The sequence below is a fragment of the Astyanax mexicanus genome, chromosome 15, assembly GCF_023375975.1.
Source record: "Astyanax mexicanus isolate ESR-SI-001 chromosome 15, AstMex3_surface, whole genome shotgun sequence".
Lineage (NCBI taxonomy): Eukaryota > Metazoa > Chordata > Actinopteri > Characiformes > Acestrorhamphidae > Astyanax > Astyanax mexicanus.
This window is the reverse complement of record NC_064422.1, coordinates 17,404,106-17,424,838: the sequence shown is the minus strand read 5'-3', so window position 1 is coordinate 17,424,838 and position 20,733 is coordinate 17,404,106. Positions and strand designations below refer to the sequence as shown.

At 39.1% G+C, this 20,733-nt stretch overlaps 1 protein-coding gene across 4 annotated transcripts in view; it reads left to right on the top strand.

Annotated features, from left to right (window-relative positions):
• The first annotated feature begins 225 nt into the window (after positions 1-225).
• Positions 226-20,733, top strand: part of sec31b (SEC31 homolog B, COPII coat complex component) — a 31,930-nt gene continuing 11,422 nt past the window's right edge. Inside the window, exons 1-21 of one of the 4 annotated variants that reach the window (XM_022662968.2) lie at positions 226-310; positions 2,147-2,254; positions 3,287-3,410; positions 4,204-4,399; positions 4,504-4,599; positions 8,503-8,643; positions 9,651-9,793; positions 9,933-10,032; positions 10,353-10,514; positions 11,717-11,869; positions 12,115-12,345; positions 13,167-13,241; positions 13,733-13,825; positions 14,099-14,195; positions 15,131-15,309; positions 15,940-16,066; positions 16,161-16,306; positions 16,544-16,717; positions 16,846-16,986; positions 18,890-19,049; positions 20,012-20,392. In XM_022662968.2, coding sequence (XP_022518689.2) covers positions 2,176-2,254; positions 3,287-3,410; positions 4,204-4,399; positions 4,504-4,599; positions 8,503-8,643; positions 9,651-9,793; positions 9,933-10,032; positions 10,353-10,514; positions 11,717-11,869; positions 12,115-12,345; positions 13,167-13,241; positions 13,733-13,825; positions 14,099-14,195; positions 15,131-15,309; positions 15,940-16,066; positions 16,161-16,306; positions 16,544-16,717; positions 16,846-16,986; positions 18,890-19,049; positions 20,012-20,392 — 2,998 coding nt within the window. In that variant the 5' untranslated portion in view covers positions 226-310; positions 2,147-2,175. Of the gene's footprint in view, positions 311-616; positions 743-2,146; positions 2,255-3,286; positions 3,411-4,203; positions 4,400-4,503; positions 4,600-8,502; positions 8,644-9,650; positions 9,794-9,932; positions 10,033-10,352; positions 10,515-11,716; positions 11,870-12,114; positions 12,346-13,166; positions 13,242-13,732; positions 13,826-14,098; positions 14,196-15,130; positions 15,310-15,939; positions 16,067-16,160; positions 16,307-16,543; positions 16,718-16,845; positions 16,987-18,889; positions 19,050-20,011; positions 20,393-20,733 lie in introns of those variants that run through there. The other 3 variants (XM_049464784.1, XM_049464785.1, XM_049464783.1) reach the window with 3 other exon arrangements.

Sequence of the window (20,733 nt, the reverse complement as noted above, 5' to 3'; positions counted from 1 at the left end):
TATTTTCCTGCATGTGCAGTGCACATCTAATCCACCAGGGGAAAACATCTGATTTTTTATATTTATTATATTTATGTAATTAAACATGATATTTATGCATTTAAATTATGTATTATTGTTTTTGTCATGTGTGTATTATTTACAAAATATTGAGTGTCTTACATTTCTTCGTGTATTTCATACAATCTAAAAAGCTACAACTACATTTCCCAGTAGCCTTAACAAACTACATTTCCCAGCAGCCCTGGCAGTGACTACACTGTGAGCGCTGAGAAGTGAAGCCTCATCAGAGCGGACTGTCTCCGCAGCGGTAAGTGGAGAAAGCAGGAATATAATAAACCGTGTCAGTCTGAGCGGTGTTTTCGGACTGGTGTGTACAGTTTAATTCGGTTTAGTCTGATCCGCAGTCACAGAGAGGCCGCTCGCAGCAGGCGGGAGTTCTGAGGGTTAGCGTTAGCCTGACTGAGGGAAGGCTTTGATCTGCGCCTGTTTTCGGACAGGCCCCGCCCCTCCTGGGCTGTGATTGGTTTGCAGAATGAGACTGAACGCTCTGGAATGGCGGAGCGACTGTCAGTCTGAAATGCCAGCCAATTAGAACGCCAGAAAGACGGGCGGTGTTGTAATACGGGCGGAAAAAAGCTCGAGAAGCGGCCTGAGGAGTTAGCGTAGCTTCACCAGTTAAAATGAGCTAAGCTAAACTGAGAGCTGTTGTTAGCATCTAAGCTAAAAGTGTGTATCTGAGGTAAAATGTGCCTGGTTTGTGTTTAATTAGAGAAACGCTGGTTTATAAAGAGTGTAGAGGCGAGCTGGGAGGCAGGTTTAGGGCAGGAATTAGCAGCTGTAGGTTAGCTAGTATTTACCTGTGATGTTAAACAGGTGTGACTAGCATAAACTCAGTTCTGTCAGGTAAGAAGTGAGAATTAAATAACACAGCGGAATTAACTGTAGTACAGTAGTTAGCGGTTAGCTAGTCAGTTATAATCACCGTGTTTATATGAGACTTCAGTCTGTTATTATTATCTTTAATTATTTTCTGCTTCATTATAAAACTACAGGTTAAATAGCTAACCTAGCTAACTTACATGACAGTTATACAGAACTTCTGTAGGTTATATAGCTTAGTTAGAAATATTTATGCCACATTTAATCGTTTAATGTTACTGGAAAATATACTGGCCCAAAAATCATTGTAATACATTATATTATTGTCTTTTTAACACATAAGATCCGTGACCCATTTCTGAATATTGATACCAATCAGTTTCTCTGATTATACTATTTATAGGTGTGTGTTTAAGTTAAATAAACATTGTTGTTTTATTCTATAAACTACGCACAACATTCCTCCCAAATTCCAAATAAAAATATCGTCATTTAGAGCATTTATTTGCAGAAAATGAGAAATGGCTAAAATAACAGAAAAGATGCTAAGCTTTCAGACCTCAAATAATGCAAAGAAAACGAGTATTCATATTGATAAAGTTTTAAGAATTCAGAAATCAACATTTGTTGGAATAACTGAAGACACTTCTCCACCAGTTTTACACACTGCTTTTGGATAACTTTATGCCACCCCTGGTGCACAAATTCAAGCAGTGCAGTTTGTTTTGTTGGCTTGTGATCATCCATTTTCCTCTTGATTATATTCCAGAGGTTTTCAATTTGGTAAAATTAAAGAAACTCATAATTTTTAAGTGGTCTCTAATTTTTATCAGAGTTGTATATTCATTGATCAGCTACAGAATAAGACTTGTTTTCTTATGCCACTTTGTGTCAGTCTGGCAACCCACGTGGATTTGTGTTCGATAAGGGGTGGAGTGGGATGTCCTTGTGAGTTTGCCAAAGCTTACATCCTAGACTTTTTTCCAATTAAATTCAATTCAATTCAATTTTTATTTATATAGCGCTTTTTACAACAAAGCCGCTTTACAGGAAAAACAGGTCCAGAACTGCATAATGCAGTGTAACCCACATTAACCAACCAGTGTAAGCCACAGTAATGTAAAATCCAGTAATATTACTCTATGACTTCAGATTCTGATTCTGGATCTCTCAGCTCCTCCACAAATGCACATGTACAGCTGTCCATGTCTCACAGTCATCTGTGTCTTGAGTTCTGATCCATTGTTTTTTGTTCTCTGTAAAGGACCTGGTTCGAGTGAGAGAGTGAGGAAGATGAGGGTGAAGGAGATCCTGAGGACGGCCACGCAGGCCTGGAGCCCTGCAGCTCAGCACCCTGCTTACCTGGCCTTAGGTACACTGAGTGTGTGTGATTGTCTGTCTGTCTGTGTGTTGGTTGTTATTTTGTTTGTTGGGTCAAGTGTGATCCATCTCTCTTATTTTAATTACATATTAATCACTGGCAAAGCTGGGAAGGAGGGCGGCCTATGGGGCTCAAGCCCAGATGTGTTTCAAAAACCCCTGAAAGTTTTTTTTTTTTTTTTTTTTAGGGGCAGGGAGAACTCTGTAGCACAACCAATCAGATTATCCATTTCAGCTGTCAACCAATCAAGATAACAGTTAATTTTTTATTCCGTCCCACTGGCACTGAACTGCATATAGTTTTTAAGGCAACATAAATTATAATAAGTTATCTTAAGCATTGCTGTGTGAGGGTTTGGGAATAATAGACAATTGGAGGACAGTTAGATTTAAAACATAATACATTAGCTCAACACAAGGATTTGGCTCTTCAAAATGAGCTACTAACATGTTTTGAATAAAGGATGTACAGATTTATTTAGGCATTCTATTGACTCTTGAGAAATTTTTTTTTAGAACTGCTATTACTGGCAAAAATAAATCTTTAGAGGTGAGAATGGTCCTGGAAGTGGAAATTTCAGGCTCTTTCCCGATACTTACTATCTTACAACAATTTTATTCTGATGAAATACCATCAGTAAAAAAGCCCCACTCCTTGGTCTGTAGACAGGTCGTTTATCGCTTTAATGTTAATCAGATGGGAGAAGCATCTTCTTCATTCTGTTCAAAGAAAAAAATTAAAAATATCTGCTATGTTGTCAAATTTGCAACCAATGCCTGTGCAGTAGAGACCAGATGCTTAGTTATACACACCTGTCAATAATAACTCCGGAAAACTAACTGTTGAAATCAGACACTGGAGAAGGAGAGACAATTTAGAAAAGAAAAGGGTTATGGGAAGAGCTACACATCATACTGCTTCCAGCCAGCGTTTAAACTGATGGCTTCATTCCTTGTGTGGTCAGTGCTTTTGTACAGTCATTGCTTTAAACACATATTTGTGTGTGTGTGTGTGTGTGTGCAGGTACATCAGCACAGCAGCTGGATGCCTCCTTTAACACCACCGCAGCGCTGGAGCTGTTTGAAATGGACTTTGCCGATAAGTCGATGGACATGAAGCTGAGGGGGTCTCTCTCCACCACAAACAGGTCTGAGTAAACAGGGCTTACCTACACATACTTACAGACATGCTCATGTTAGGATACACTTGAATAATAACCAGTGTTAATTTCGTTGACATAATTTTCGTCATAATTTTCGTCAACAAAGCTTTTTTTTAAAAACTAAATAAAAACAGCGTAAAAAAATAAAAACGAGACAAAAATTAACTGACATTTTCATCAACAAATAAAAACGAGATGAACAACACACATTTAGAACTGATTTAGATTTGTCAAAGGTAGGGACCAGTTTGAAAGAGATCCAATCACTACTACTTTAGCGAAGGTGAAGAGGCGGGACAAGTGGAGTAGTCATATATATATATATATAGCCATATATATAAATATAAATATATTTCACATTCAAACATTCACAATATTACACAAATGATTATTAAATGTTTAATTTTTCTATAAGTGTGTAGTTAATAATTTAAGGGAACTGATGAAAAAGCATTTACATTTACACCCTTTAAATTATTGTCGACAAAATTAACTGTAAATAAAATTAAAGTAAAACTAAAAACATTTCAGATGACTAAATTATGACTTATGAACTAAATGCCATTTTCGTTACAAGACTATGACTAAAAATTTGTTGTCAAAATTAACACTGATGATAACTCCACCCACAGTACCAGCAAGTGTGCTGAGGTGGGACTTCCTAATTGGTAGCAAGCAAAAGTTTAGGCACCCTACATAGTCATTATTGAATAAAGTTAGTACTTGTTTAGGTGTGTGATATTGTACCTACTGTAGGTGTGATGTGTTTGGTTAACAGGTTCCACAGTCTGATCTGGGTGACGTTCGGGATGGGTGTGGATGGCTCGTCTGGGCGGCTGATCGGAGGGGGTGAGAACGGCACAGTGACCATCTACAGCCCTGAAGCCATCCTTTCCGGCAGCGATGACGCCATTATTGGACAGTCCAGCAAACACACGGGCCCCGTACGGGCTCTAGACTACAACCACTTTCAGGTAATATACCCGTTATCTGGCGAATGGACACTTCAATCAACTGATGTATTTGCTATCTGGTTAACATCTGTGTGTATGTGTGTTTTTGTGTGTTTGTTTCTCAGAGTAATCTTCTGGCATCGGGAGCAAACGACTCTGAGATGTTTATCTGGGATTTAAATAATTTCAGTAATCCGATGACACCAGGCTCCAAATCACAGGTAAGACTGGAGGGATGTGTGGATTTGTGAATGAATGAGAAAGTGTGTGTTTATGACAGATGGCAGGTGTGTGTAGGGCTGGGTATCGCAATTTGAGACCAAAAAGGCACCAACCTGAATGTCTCAGGAATTCAGAGTACTGAAAGGTTTAAAAAAATCTGTGTTATTTTCAATACTTTGCATGAAATGCACATAAACATGCTAAAACTGTGCAACTGTGTTCAACTGTGCAGTGGTGCACACAGTAGCGGAGAGCGTGCACAGAAAAGCAAAGCAAAGAGATAAACGAAGTGTCAAAGTGGTCCAAAGTCTAACTCTACTTCTTAAGATTTATCCACACTTCATTTTTCTTCTAATTCCTTCTAACTCTGCATCTTTCTCACTCGCTTTGTCTCTTTTTCTCTTCTGTCTCTCTCTGTCTCCCTCTCACTGCATTTTCTCCCTCTCACTTGCTCTGTCTCTTTCTCTCTCGCTCTGTCTCCCTTGCTCTGTCTCTTTCTCTCTCGCTCTGTCTCCCTTGCTCTGTCTCTTTCTTTCTCGCTCTGTCTCCCTTGCTCTGTCTCTTTCTCTCTCGCTCTGTCTCCCTTGCTCTGTCTCTTTCTCTGTCTCTGTCTCCCTTGCTGTGTCTCTTTCTCTCTCACTCTGTCTCCCTTGCTGTCTCTTTCTCTCTCGCTCTGTCTCCCTTGCTCTGTCTCTTTCTCTCTCGCCCTGTCTCCCCCTCTTTTTTTGATTGATTCCAGTAATATAAATATAATTTAATTTTGACACCGATTCTTTTATTTACACTTAAATACCCATTAATAAGTGCTTAAGAAACACATGCACGGTTTGTTATTTGCACTTGTGATTTTAATGATTTTGTTTGTTTGAATTAAAAATAAAGTCACTTATTTGTATAGTGTCCATTAATATATTGAGCAACCAATTATTTTTATTTAAAAAACACAGAGCAGTATAATACGACACTTTTACGAACACATTTTTGAATAATAGAAAATATTGTTTATTATTGGTATGGTCACAATTTTAGAAATTAGTGAGAATTTATTGTGGCGGGGGGGACACAAGTATGTTGTAAAGCGCCGCAAACATGCTCATTGTTTTTGTTCCATCCAGATCCCAAAAGATGGCAGCCTCGCATGGTTATAATTAAATGATACAATTTTGAAACAAGACCCAGCCCTAGGTGTGTGGGTGTGGGTGTGTTAATGACATGTCTGATTGTGTGTGTCTATGTGTGAGTGAGCTGTTCGCTGTCAAGGCCCTGTTCACACCTGGCATTTACCTGTGTTCTGGACAAGACAGTGACAAGTGATTACCAAGACTCATATCAGTTCATACTTGGTATTTTAAATGCATCTCCTGTGATACTTGGAATAGGATAAAATCACCTTTATGTATTAGCTTCTTATTGTAGCATGCTCAGCTAACCCGTGCGGACGGCGGATGGTGTGGTATCACCGTTCCTATGTATGTTCCAGCAGTGACAGTGACTCATCAGAATACGATTCGTCCCTATTCACACCTGTACTTTGTGCTGGACACTTGATCATGCCAGGTGTGAATATGGATATGTGCTTGTTAAAGAATGCAATAATAATAATAAAACCTGTCTGTTCCTGTTTTCTAGCTGAACGAGGTAAGTGTTGGTGTGGGTGTGCCTCTGTGGGAGTGAACAGTGCACGGTGGTGTTACTGTGTTAATGTGGTGCCACTGTTTGGCATTTTGGGTATTTTATTAACCGTTTGGTTACTTTCACAGTGCTTTATTACTCACCTCTGCTGTAGGTGTGTGTTTGTGTGTTTATGGATATTAATGGGTACTAATGTTCTCTTCAGGTTCTATAGTCTTGTTCTGTTTTGTGGTCTCTGCTTTCTATTCCACTTTGTACACTGCAGCTGCTTCAGACCAACCTTGTCTATATAAGACTCATACAGAAACTGAGTGGGATGCTGTAGTGGGCTTTTCAGATCACGCTCACAATGGTCGTGTAATTATGGGCCTTCAGGTTGTTTCTTTGAACTGTTAAAATAAAAACTAAAACAAACAAAAAATAATTTATTCACAATATTTACTTTTTAGAGTTTTATTTAATCAGCAAAGGGTCAAAATCATTCATGTACTAACTTTTATTGGATTTAGAGTTGGGACCGATCCGATACAATATCTGTATCGGGGCCGATATTGACAATATTTTTAACGAATCGGATTTTGGGCAAGCGCGGCCGATCCTATTACCGATCCATATTCCAGTCCGCAGCTTCAGATGGATAATGAACACGATGTATTATTAACAAGAAACGCATCACTGATCTGGCTCTCAGTTTCACAGTTTACTGTAAACCCCAATCAGCTTCAATCTGCAGCTGACTGAGTAAACTTAAGCTGACAACTGCAATCAGTAAACTACGGTCATAATCCACATATCCTATAAAACCACAGGATCTACAAACACACCCATCTGTTGATAAAAACAGCGATTATTTTAGTTCGGAAATACAGTTAGCATCGCCAATTAGCTATTAGCCATCTTCAATAACATCTGCAGTCTTTTAGCCTAGCTAGCATGGGGCGGACAGCTCCATTCCGGCATTGTAATTGTGATAAATAACTCAATCTCAAGTGAACTACAGCCATAATCCACATCAAATATTAAACCACATATTATACCCACTCTAACCAGCACTAAGAAATCAATCTGTTGATTAATTAACAGTGATTAATTCAGCTCAAAAATACAGTTAGCGTTGCAGCTGTGCAACCAGTGCAAAAAATTAGTCTAGAGCCCTGTATTTAATATTTAACATATTTTTCAAATTCAAATATTTAATTTGAATCAAAACTATTGTTTGTATATAAAGTGTGTCAAATAACTGGTTTTGGAATGCATTTACATTCAATACATTTGTGTATACTCTTTAAAGGGCTGTGTGGTCTGTTTCAGCCTCATTATGTAACCTTAATCATAGTAAGTTACTAATAATAAACAAATATTATCGGTATTAGTATCGGTAAAAGCAGTTTTATGTCAGTTTTATATCAGAATTGGATCGGATGTTGTGTTTTCTATACGTCCATGCTGTAAGCACTACACATTTTTGGAAAGCGTGTGGAGTATGGGCTCCTAAATGTATACAGAAAATTATTGCTAGTCGCTTCGTTAAGGCTTTATGGTGCATATTTAGTGTGAACGAGTAGCGACGAGGCTTCTAGTACCGTACGTTCAGGCAGCATCTGGCAGCATTCCCCCCTTAACGTTGAATAACAGTCCCACTTAAAGCAGCACTAGGTAGTATTTCCTTAGTTTACAAGAGATTTAGGAGAAAAAAACACAAATCATTGTCTTAATATGACTGATTGTGGTTTGCACTTATTGTTTGCACTATATAAATATCTATTCTATTTCTTAAAGAATCAATGTGTGAGAGAAAGCAGTCTGTTAAGTTTGCGTTATATGATTTTGTCAAATAAAACTCTAATTTCAAGCCATTTTTCATTTTTGACGTTTTCTTTAAAATTTTAATTTTTAAATCTCATCTCGTTAACCCAGTATCATGTCTCGTCTCATGATATTAGTGTCTCGTCACACCCCTACTACTTAGCAATTATTTTAAAAGATTCACAGGGAATATGCATCACCTCCCCATTTAAACTGTAATATATTTAAATCTAGTGTGTTCTAGAGGCATGTTTAGTAGTCAGTGATCTCTCACTAGGAGGTACACTACCCTACAAAAGTAGCTTTTAAGAACCTTTTTTTTGGCAAGACCCGGTGTGCTGTCAGACCACATCTTTAATCTACACACAGACTGCATAGAGTGAACTAAGAGCATGCAAGTATACAATCTACAGTCTGTGAAAACGGAGTTCTGTAACTGTGTGTGTGTTTGTTTGTGTGTGTAGCTGGTGGAGGATGTGTGTGTGGTAGCATGGAATAAGCAGGTGCAGCACATCCTGGCGTCGGCGGGTCCGAGCGGGAGAGCCGTAGTGTGGGACCTGAGGAAAAACGAGCCCATCATCAAAATCAGTGACCACAGCAACCGGGTACACACACACAAAAACAACAGAACCCTCCATAAACCACATGAACTTTTAATCTGAAGCTGATCATTTTACTGTATTTGTTATCAGATTTGTTGATCAGCTTTAATTTTCACAAGATGTTTGGTTGTAAAAGTGCCAGTTTTTATTAAAGCTCACCTTCCGTAGTTTTTTCTTTCATTTTAAAATGTCTAGTTGTGGTCTCTAGTATGAATGAATGACATGTGAGCCGTTTTTGTAAAAAAAAAAGGGCTCAGGTGTCTCTGTATAGCTCTTTTTTAATGGACTGTTTTAGGGGTGTGTCCAAAATGACCGGATTCCAGCTTTGCTCATGAATATTCATACATGCAAACAGCATGCAAATATCTCTCCTCTGATTGGCTAGGAGCACTGCGACGCCCCTCCGCCGCTCACTGCCTCCCACCTCCTAACTGATGAGCGGTGATGTTGCGTCGCTTCAGCTCCGCCTCTGGGAGTTTCTCGAGCCAAGGTGGGCTGGTCTGTGAGTTTCTGCCTACGTAGGCAGAAAGATAATTCAAAATTCACCCGTTTTTCGGAGGGGGGGAGGGGGGATTTCTTTGCTTAGCTCCTGCAGACAATGGGGGCTGCAAAACAGTTTAATGTGCAGGTGTACACATTCAACTCGGAGAGACCTACTGTATTCCACAAAAAACAAGAAAAATCGGATTTTCGCGGAAGGTGAGCTTTAATAATCTATGATGGGTAAAACTCATACAATAATGTATAAACATATATGTAATTTATTAATGTAATAAACACACTAATCAACCTGATAGTCATGTGACTGTATTATACCAAACCAATCAGCAAGCTCAACATATAAAATAAATAAAACAAAAAAATATATATATTTTTTTTAAATGGATTAAATCTCATTATGTTTCCTTTTTCCAGAATATGTATTAAAATTTTTTGGTCTCAAAGAATTTTTTCCCTATTTCCAAAAAACTGTGTTTGACTTTTTGCGTGTTTTTCTGACTGTGCTGCAGATGCACTGCTCGGGGATGCTGTGGCACCCTGAAGTCGCCACTCAGATGATTTTGGCCTCTGAGGACGACCGGCTGCCAGTTATTCAGATGTGGGACCTGCGATTCGCCACATCACCCCTTAAAGTTCTCGAGAACCACACCAGGTATATACTGAACCTGTAGTATTCAGACTGTGATTTTAATATTTAGACTGTGCCTTTAATATTCAGACTGTGCATTAAATATTTGGAACACACCGTTTAATATTTAGAACTGTATTTTTTTCTGTGTGTGTTTTTTCAGGGGGATTCTCTCGGTATCATGGAGTCAGGCTGATCCAGAGCTGCTCCTGAGCAGCGCTAAAGATAACCGCATCCTGTGCTGGAACCCCAACACTGCAGAGGTTCACTTGCTTTGTTATTTTTAATAGTATTAATAAAATTATTATGTGGATCAGTTTCATGTCCTTACACTGTTCTTTCTTTATATTTTTAATGTTGTTATTGATATGAAGTCATACAGTGTCAGAGCCCATATAATCATTTGTGTTTAAACCTAGAAAAGCTGAGTTTGGTTTAACCCCGCAAACATCAGAACCCTTGATTGTGGGAGTGTAGAATAGGCCCTGCTCCCTATTGACTCACATTCCTCTGATAGGCTGTTACCAGAGTCTCGCTCTGTCTGACCTTTGACCTGAGACGAAGTGTTTATTATCTGTTACAGGTGACCTATGAGCTGCCGACAGCCAATCAGTGGTGCTTTGATGTTCAGTGGTGCCCCAGAAACCCCGCCCTGCTGTCTGCTGCCTCGTTTGATGGACACATCAGTGTGTACACTGTGATGGGAGGCTGTCTGGAGGCTCAACAGTACAGCACTGTTGATAAGGTGATCATAATCAGTATCAGATGTTGAGGTCCCTTAATTAAACCTAATTGAGCACTGACCGAAATCTAATAAAAAACAGTTGGATGTGAGGCGTTTGTATTAGTGTTTATTTAATGTGCTGAAATGTTTTTATATAATGCTAATTGGATTTTACTATAAAATTGCATTAAAATTAGGAATGAACCAAAAAAAAAACATTTTTGGCCGAATATAAAGTACGGAATACCACTTTTTGCCAGTTTTTCACCATTGAATAAATTACGTTTTAAAATTACTAATAATATTTCCGCAGATGTGCCTACAACACATAAAACATTTACCTTAGCAGTGCTATTGTAATCATAGATTTATCTCAACCATGCTATTCTAATCATACATTTACCTCAGCAGTGCTGTTCTACAGGGTACCTGTAGGTCCTTAAAAAGCCTTAAAATGTCTTAAATTAAAAAGGCAGGTAATTAAGGTCTTAAATTGTCTTAAATTTACTGTAAATTTGCTGTAGGTATTACATTTTCAAACTGTGCGTTTAATGCCAGTGGGAAAGCACATGCTAACTTTAGCGGTGAGTTAGCTAACGTTACCAGAAAGAGAACTAAGGTTAACGGAGAGCTAGCTAACATACTTAGCATACTTAGCAAGGAGTTGCTACGTTACCAGGGAGAAAGGTTAGTGACAAGCTAGCAAACATTCGCGGCAAGCTAGATAACATACCGTAGTAACGTTAGCGGCGGGTTATCTACGTTAAGTTTTGATTTCCAGTGCAGCTAATTATTTTCTATTTTTGAGTCTTAAATTATATTTTATTGCGGTCTTAAAAATAATTTAATTTGTCTTTTAAAATGCTGTTCTATTCATGAATTTACCTTAGCAGTGCTATTCTATGCATACATTTACCTCAGCAATGCTATTTTCCATCATTCCACCATTCCATCACTTTATTATTGCTATTCTATGTATAAATTTACCTCAGCAGTGCTATTATCATGAAATTTTTAACTAAGCACTGCTCTTCCAATCTTAAATTTAACTTGGCGCTGCTATTCTAACCTTATATTTACTCCAGGAGTGTTTTTCTAATCAATGATTTGCTTTAGTAGTGATATTTTAATTATATACATACCTCAAAAGTCATATATGTGTCTCAGCTTCCATTATGATGGTGTGTGTTCTGTGTTTGAGGGCTGTGTTTTGTGTTTGCTAGATTTCAGCTGCGTTTGACCCCAGTGACCCGTTTGGGACGGGTCAGGCTCTGCCTCCATTACAGGTCCCTCAACCCACAGCAGCCCCCACCATCATCCCCCCACTCAGGACCCCACCCAAGTGGGAGCGCAGACCTGTCGGGGCCTCCTTTAGTGTACGTACAATTCACTCTCTGTTTCGCTCTCTCTCTCTCTCTCTCTCTCTCGCACACACTCACACACACCATATATATATACTTTTTGATGCTTCTAGAAGTGTAATTTTGTTCACCAATGAATATTTAATTAGTAGCTCTGCCTCCGCTTCTTTGTATGTTCAAGATTTAAACTATAAAGTCTCTTTCTCTCTTTCTCTCTCTCTCTCTCTCTCTCTCTCTCTCTCCCTTTTTTCATCCGTTAGTTTGGTGGTAAGTTGGTGACCTTTGACAACCCCAAGCCTGCCCATCCCCCTCCTTCCCCCCACCCCCCTCGGCAGGTGCGTGTGAGTCAGGTGATCACAGACGCGGAGTTTCTGCAGCGTTCTCGGGAACTTCAAGCCACCCTTCACTCCGGCTCCTTCGTCAGCTACTGCCACAACAAAATCTCTAGCGCCCCCTCTGAGGCAGAGCAGGACATCTGGAGGTTCCTGCTGGTAACCCCTCACTTTAACTAGGGCTGGGCAATATATATTATATAAATATAAATATTTATAAATATGTAAATATTTATATATTCTAGGGCTGCAACTAATGATTATTTTGGTAGTCGACTAATCTGATAATTATTTTTTCGGTTAGTCAACGATTATATCATGTCCTCCATCTCTGAAAACGATAGAAATAGCTAAACATGAAATGAGGTTTAAAAGGCATTTAAATGTCTAGATGTTGTTTAAACGTGGAAAGTACTGCTGTTTAGTGAGTAAATATGTAAGTTTGGAGACGCAGACTAAGTTACACATTCACCCATCTCCCATTGCAATTCTGTCCCCAGCACTTTGTGTAATTCGGGACTGTTACAAATTAACGATTATTTGACAATGAGATTTGTCGTCGACAATTTTAAATAATTGACATTGTCGATTATATCGACTAATCGTTGTAGCCCTAATATATTCAAAGATATTTTAGAGAAGATGTAACAAACGACCATAGAGTAATGTCACATCTGCTGCACAGGTCATCATTTGTGAACAATTGAGTTGTTGTGCATGGTTTAAAGATTAAATGATTAAAAGGTTACTTAAAAATACTCCAATTTTATTTTACATTTATATTTTACAGTTATTTTATCAAATATAATTTAATAATTAATTCTTATAAACGTATGTATATATATATATATTGTGTGTTGCCAGTCCTAGACATTTTCATATTTTAACTACTTTAGCACACAGTAAAGCGAGGCTGTGTGAGAATCTCTCACTTCTCTCTCTCTTTCTCTCTCTCTCTCTTTTACCCTGTCTATCTTCAGGTAAATTTTGAGGACGAGGCTCGTGTGAAGTTCCTGCGGCTCCTAGGCTTCAGTAAAGATGAGTTGGAAAAAAAGGTAGTGCTGTTTTTACTTATTTATAATTATTTATTAATTTATTAATTATTAAGGGTGAGAATCTCAGGGCAGTAATGTCATAATACATTGCCCACAATATTTATATCACAATACTGTAATACTGCGATAGTTGATATATTGCAAGACAATTTGCATTGCTTAATTAGTAAGTCAAGTTGATGGGCAAGTCTTAGGGAGTTTAGATCGGCTGTTTTTCAGTATAAAATAATACTTATTGCAATGTATTGATTATGAATCGCAAACAAAAATGATTATATATATTGCAATATTTATATTTAGTTCTAAAAATAATACATTTCATCAACTTTATTAGGCAAATTATTTCAAACATGTAAACAAACATGAGTCGACACACATCTCTAGCCTTTCCTCAGCCCCAATCAGAAAAGCCCACCTACACCACCCTTGCCAACACCCCCCTATTTATTATCTGATAATTGATCAGATTTTTCTGATGATGTGTGGATCAGATCTCGTCGAGTCTGGGGAAGAAGCTGCAGCCGAACGGACATGGGCTGGACGTTAACGACCTGACGGAGAAAATGCAGACCCTATCGGCTCAGGTTAGATCGGCTCTTGCTTGTCTCACTTCTTATAATCTTATGGTTGGACCTGGGTCAGTTGAGGGCAGATAGCATACTGAGCTCTGAGTACTTGTTTGCCATTGCTGGTTGCCAAATATTTGATTTATCCCAACATTGAGCTCTACATTATTTATTCTGTATTGAGTTTTAGTAAGCAGTGTCTTGCAGTTCAGAGCTGATTTGTAATGACCCTTAAATTAACTGATGGTACACTGTGTGTGTGTGTGTGTGTGTGTGTGTGTGTCTTTATAGAGGGCAGATGATGAAAGTGGCACTGTAACGCCCCCTACTGACTTCTTCAGCCAAATACAGAAAGAGAAAACACCCTTTCACATCCCTGTGTCTGCAGGTACATACACACATATACAAACATTCTCTCTCTCTCTCTCTCTCTCTTTTTCTCTGTTTCTTTTACACACATGCACACACTGTCTCTCTCACATGCACAAACACACAATCTCTCTCTGTCTCAACCATATGTACTAACTATCTCTCTCCCTCATATATACCGCTCTGGTAAAAAAAAAGTGACCACTTAAAAATGATGAGTTTCTTTGATTTTACCAAATTGAAAACCTCTGGAATATAATCAAGAGGAAGATGGATGATCACAAGCCATCAAACCAAGCTGAACTGCTTGAATTTTTCCACCAGGAGGGGCGTAAAGTCATCCAAAAGCAGTGTGTAAGACTGGTGGAGGAGAACATGACAAAATGCATGAAAACTGTGATTGAAAACCAGGGTTATTCCACCAATTATTGATTTCTGAACTTTTAAAACTTTATGAATATGAACTTGTTTTCTTTGCATTATCTGAGGTCTGAAAGCTCTGCATCTTTTTGTTATTTTAGACATTTCTCATTTTCTGCAAATAAATGCTCGAAATGACAATATTTATATTTGGAATTTGAGAGAAATGTTGTCCTTAGTTTATAGAATAAAACAACAATGTTCATTTTACTCAACATATACCTATAAATAGCAAAATCAGAGAAACTGATTCAGAAACTGAAGTGTTTTTTTCCCCAGAGCTGTATATATATATATATATCTCAATCACACAGTCCCACATAGCTCCCACAAAATGGTGTCTAAACACTTTCAGAGGGACACTGAAGCTGAAGGATTAAAATAATCTACATTTTCGAACTGAATTATGTTTATATTTTGGCTTGATGTGTTTAAAATAAACCACAGTCTGACAGGTGGATTTCCTGAAGTTCAGCACAATGTTAAAGAACATCTCCTCATGCTTTCCCTGACCCGATTCTCCTCTCTTTGCAGACACGGACGGTCTGATCAGCCAGGCTCTTCTGGTGGGGAACTTTGAGGGGGCGGTGGACCTGTGCCTGAGTGACGGACGCTATGCTGAGGCCATCCTGCTGTCCATCAGTGGAGGAGAAGAGCTGCTGAAGAAGACCCAGCAGAAATACCTCAGCAAGCAGACCAACCAGGTCTCCATGGTACTATCAGAACTTGTGATAAAGTGCATACCGCAGCAGCCTCCTAGCTTTAAATAGATGTTAAGTTTTACAGTGGAGTAGGGCTGGGCAACATGAGTAAAATACTCGTATCTCTATATGCGCAAGAGTATAATGTACAACACAAATAAGATGGTTACTAGGCCTGTCGCGAAAATTACTTTATCGACCTAACGTAGGATATATATTTTTTTTATGACGATGATTTTTGCAGATGCCAATAACAGCCATAAGGCTATAAAAATTGTATTTATTTATTTTTTAAGAATTGTCCGTTTCTGAACCCTTTTCTGTATTTTCTTTTTTGCATGAATTTAAGCTAACATTTAATCATGATCTGCTAATCCTAAAGGTCCACATACTTTTCACACTCAAAGATATGGAATATGGAATCAATGTCCTCAATAAATAAATTAGTTTGATTTGGTTCTACTTTTAGGACTTATATAGAAATCAATTTAAACAAAGAAAATGTTTAAACACCACTTTATATCTGATATCTGACATTGTTCTACATGTGAAGTTTACATAATGAAAGTAATAATAATAATAATAATGAAAAATAGTAAAGATCCATTTAATCTGATTCTGATAGTCTGATGTGTTTTTCAGTTAATTTCGTCAGTGGTGACGCAGAACTGGCGGGACATCGTTCAGGCCTGTGATCTGGACAACTGGAGGGAGGCATTAGCGGCACTGCTAACCTACGCCAACCCTGAGGAGTTCGCTCCGCTCTGTGGTAAGAAAATAGGAAAATAACTCTAATCTATTTACTGTCTGTATAGAAAAGTTACAGTTTTAGAATGTGTGTGTGTTTGTTTGTGTGTATTTAGACACTTTGGGCTCGCGGTTAGAAGCGGGGGGCACAGAGAAGCGTTGCCTGCAGGCCTGCCTTTGCTACATCTGCTCTGGTAACATCCACCGACTGGTGGAGTGCTGGAGCTCCCAAAGAGACTGTACCACACCCCTCACACTGGAGGTACACACACAACGCACACTCACACAACGCACACTCACATGCATAATTGTAATGGTTGTAATGTTACATCTGAAAGTCCCAAATCAAAATGTAAGGGTTATTTTTCTGCAAATAGTCCAATTAGTCTTGGTTTCACACTGCAGTTTAGTGACTGAGTGCGCTAAAAACTATGTAACCCTTTTCAATGATATTGAATTTTTTGTTGTATTTATCTGTATGTGTGTGTTTCCACTGTAGGACCTGGTGGAGAAGGTGATGGTGCTGAGGAAGTCTATCGAGCGTTTGAGGAACAGTGAGGTCACAGTGCAGAGCTCAGCTCTGGAGGAGAAGCTCATCCATTATGCAAATCTGCTGGCCAATCAGGGCAGCCTAGAGACGGCACTGAGCTACTTACCTCAGAAATCACAGCAGGTACACACACACACCTGTGTACACAGAGTTACTAGCTTTTTAGGTACTTTCTGTTACCTGCATTCTTCGACCACAAAAACGTCTGATTCAAACTGACTGGGTAATTCCAAATCTCTCTCTCTCTCCAGGCTGATATTCAGCTGTTGAGGGAACGGCTGTGTGTTGCTCAGGGTTCTGCAGCACTACCTAATCACCCTAAAGCTCCAGCAGGAGGAGCTACACCAGCCCCCTCCAATGCGGCACCCAACACACGCACAGCACCACCACAGGTAAGATCACTGTTACACGCACACTACCATCTGTCACACTCTTTTAACCCATGCCGTCTGGCAAAAGAGACTAGAGAATCTTCACTCCAAACAATCAGTCTCTTCAAAACACAGAGACTCAAAACACAGAGATGTGGATGAAAGGTAATATAAATAAATGAGACAAAAAATACACCTCTCAGTCGGAATCTTTGCCCGTTCTTCACGTGCAGTGGCTCAGTGATGTTTGATGTCTTTTGTGCTGCAGCTGCATTTTTCAAACCCCACCAAATATTTTCATTTGTATTTAAGTGTGGTGAGTAAGATCACCACTCCAGGACATTCCAGGAACTTTTTTTAACCAGCCTTTGGTTGTCTTGGGGGTGTGCTTTGGATCAGTGTTTTGCTAGAAGGTCCAATGATCATCAAGGTTTTAATTTGTCAACAGAAAGCATCACGTTCCTATTTAAAATTGCCTGGTATTTTTGGGAATCTAGGAAGCCGAGCGTTCACGCAGACAATCTAAAGGCAATCTAAAGTTCAGGCAGACAATCTAAACTCTAGTATGCAGAACTATATTATTATTGTTATCAATTTTCCATTCTTTTAAATAGCAGGATATTTCGATTTTTATTTCTCTGCCCGGACCCGACCCGACCAGATGAAAGTAATGTAAAATCTCGGGTCAAGTCCAGGCTCCAGGAAATAGTCTGTTTTGTAGTCATCTGTTTTTTTAATACTATTTTTATTTTATATAAAGCTATGGCATGCTAATCACCATATAGCTAAGTAACCAAGTATAATTGTTAACGAAAGCGAACGAAATAATGAAAACTGAAAGTGAAAGTTCTATTTACTTATATATAATTACTTATATTTACAGCGCTCGAGCTAGCTGTGAAATAACAACAGAAAACCCTGAGGAAACTGCAGAATTCTGTATGGTATTATTATGAGCGTGAGGGACATAAAAAAACTGTTTTGTAGAGAAACAAGAGATGAGGAATATTTGAGAAGCAGCTGTAACTTTATCTGTGAGTAACTCACACTGAACACCCCACGCTGCAGGATAAACTGATAAATCGGATCATTTCAGTGGTTGGTTGGTTGTTGGGGTTTTATTGCCACTCCAGCACAAATGTGGCTATTTGTGGCGATAATTTCGGTGAAAATTAGTGAAACCTGTAGAGTTTATTGAGTTTTTGCTGTATGATCTCCTCAGTGAGAATCCCCAACCCATAACCAGTCAGTGAGCTCCAACTGCTTACCCCTCCCACTGCTCTTTCATTGTGGATGCGCAGAATGTCTTAAATGTCCCGTTTTTCAAAGTACAGATTTGGCACGTCACGTGGTTAATATACCGTCACTATTTTACAATGCCGTCACCATATTTAAATACCGTGGTATACTGAAATGCCGTCATACCGCCCAACCCTAGTTCCAGCTGCAGAAAAATAGCCCCACATCATCAATGGCCCTCATACATGCTTTTACCAGGCCTGGTCTAGTCTGGTCATAAGTCTGTTTTTTTTTCACACGCCAGACATACCAGCGGTCCATGCGTCCAAAAAGACACCTTATCCAAATTCCTCCTGGCATGTTTTAGTCATCTTCTGATGTTCCTTGTGGTCAATAGTGGGTCCCTTTTTTGTTGGGGTTCCTTGTTTATTCAGCGCACTTTTTATAGTTGCCACTGAAGCAGTAGGTGTCTTACACGTGCACAAGAGATTTTTTTTAGTCATCTTCTCTAAGTTGCTCAGGGCCCTTGATGACATTTTGAGCTTTTGTGTCTCTTGAACTGTATCTATTTACTTTGTGTGTACCGGACCTCGCTTTAATTTCTAAGGACACTTCCATTTCTGAGGACACACAGATTGTAGGTATGTTTGTTTACAGTCTGTTTGTTACGGCATGTTATTTCCAGGGGCCGTTTCCTCCGGCAGCGCCCACTCAGATGCCCCAGGCAGGACAGCCAGCGATGCCACCTATGTTTACTCCCCAAGTTCCTCCCACCACACACACACCAGGAGTGCCACGCCCATCCAGCAGACCTGCCTACCCACAATACCCTGCTGCAGCTTCAGGTACCTTTCAGTCAGCTGATTCCTCACAGCTGTTAATTGTCTTTTGGAGCTGATGCTTCAGTCTGGTTGGAGTGAAACAAATAAGAAAGCATACTATGGCGTCAGAATAGGGTCAGATGTTTTGAGAACCAAAAGTAGAATTCATAACCAGAAAAATTACAATTTGAAGGAATTTTATTGATATCAAGAATAAAAAAATGAGTTTGTAAACAGAATATTTAATATTAAATTGAGAGATTAGTTTTCTGTTTTGGGTTTTACCTTGATAAAAAAAAAACAGTTTTCACTTTTACTTGTTTTGGTCTGTAAATCCTAGTACTGTGACAGTTTGTGAATGTGCCATTTTCCACAAGCCGTAAGTCGCAGGCTTTTGCTGATATGAGTGAGTGGAATGACTTTAATGGGCGGGGTTTATTTCCAGCAGCCAATGACCGACTAGTCCCCCCCCACCCGTAAAAATAGGTTCAAAACGCGAGGAAGTTCTTAAATTGAAAGCAAGGCTGAGAGAAGCGTAACTGTGGGAAAAAACAGCTGAAAGCAAAAACAGAAGACAGAAAATTAAACTCTTTATTCAGTATTAAAGTTTTTTGTTTACAACTATGTTTTCTAAATTCTATTGGTTATGAATCATACTTTTGGTTCTCAAAACATTTGACCCAATTTTGACACCATATAATACCAATTATTATTAATATCAATTAAAAATGAACTAATCAATCAGAATCTTTAGAGAATTATTCGGTTAAATTATTATAAGTATTGTTGTAATTATTATTATTATTATTATTATTATTATTATTATTATTATTATTATTATGCTCTTCAGTTTCATTTTTCAGTCACCACCATTTCTTTCCCTCTTTCTCCCCCTCTCTCTTGCTCTCGCTCTCTCTTTTCTTTTTACTCTCCCACTCTATCTAACAAACACACTCTCTTTTTCTCACTCTCTCTATTTCTCTCAGGATTTATGCCTTCCCAGCCAGTAGGCGGCTCCCTGATGTTCCCTCCCTCCAGTCTGTCCGGTCCTGTCCCCCCTCCCTCCACCGCCCCGGCGGGCATGGTGCCCATGATGCCCATGATGCCCACTCCTCCACCGCCTGGGTTTCTGCCCTCCACCTCCATGCCCCCTATTCCCCCTACCTCTCTGCCTGGGGGGCCTGTGCCCATGTTTTCTGGACCATCAGGATCTTCAGTGCCACAAAGCATTGCCCCCCCACACCTCGGCACTGCCCCCTCGCCCCTTGGTACTGCTGCCCCGCCTGCAGGGATGGGGTACCCGCAGGGAGGGCCTGGAGCGCCTGGGGCTAAAACCTACACTCCATCTGTTCCCCCACCTCCCACAGGTAACCCCTTTATCCGAATAGAATAGAATAGAATAGAAATACCATTAGGATTCTCATTCTCATAATGCTGTATGGGGTGTGGTTATTTTTTTTTAATGAAAAAAAAAAAATTGTAAAGGATTTACTAAGTTTACTAAGTTTGTTTTTTGATCAATTTGAAAGTGGGTCCTTTAGGTTTTGGGGAAAAAATACAGCAGCTTTAATAATTATTAAAATTATTCTTCAGTTTTACACATTGCTGCAAATCTCAGCATGCAGTTCTGTCTCTGGCAGATATGTAAATGATTACAGGTGTGGTGCGATTAGACACTGGGTCTTACCACCACAAGAGGGCATAAAAT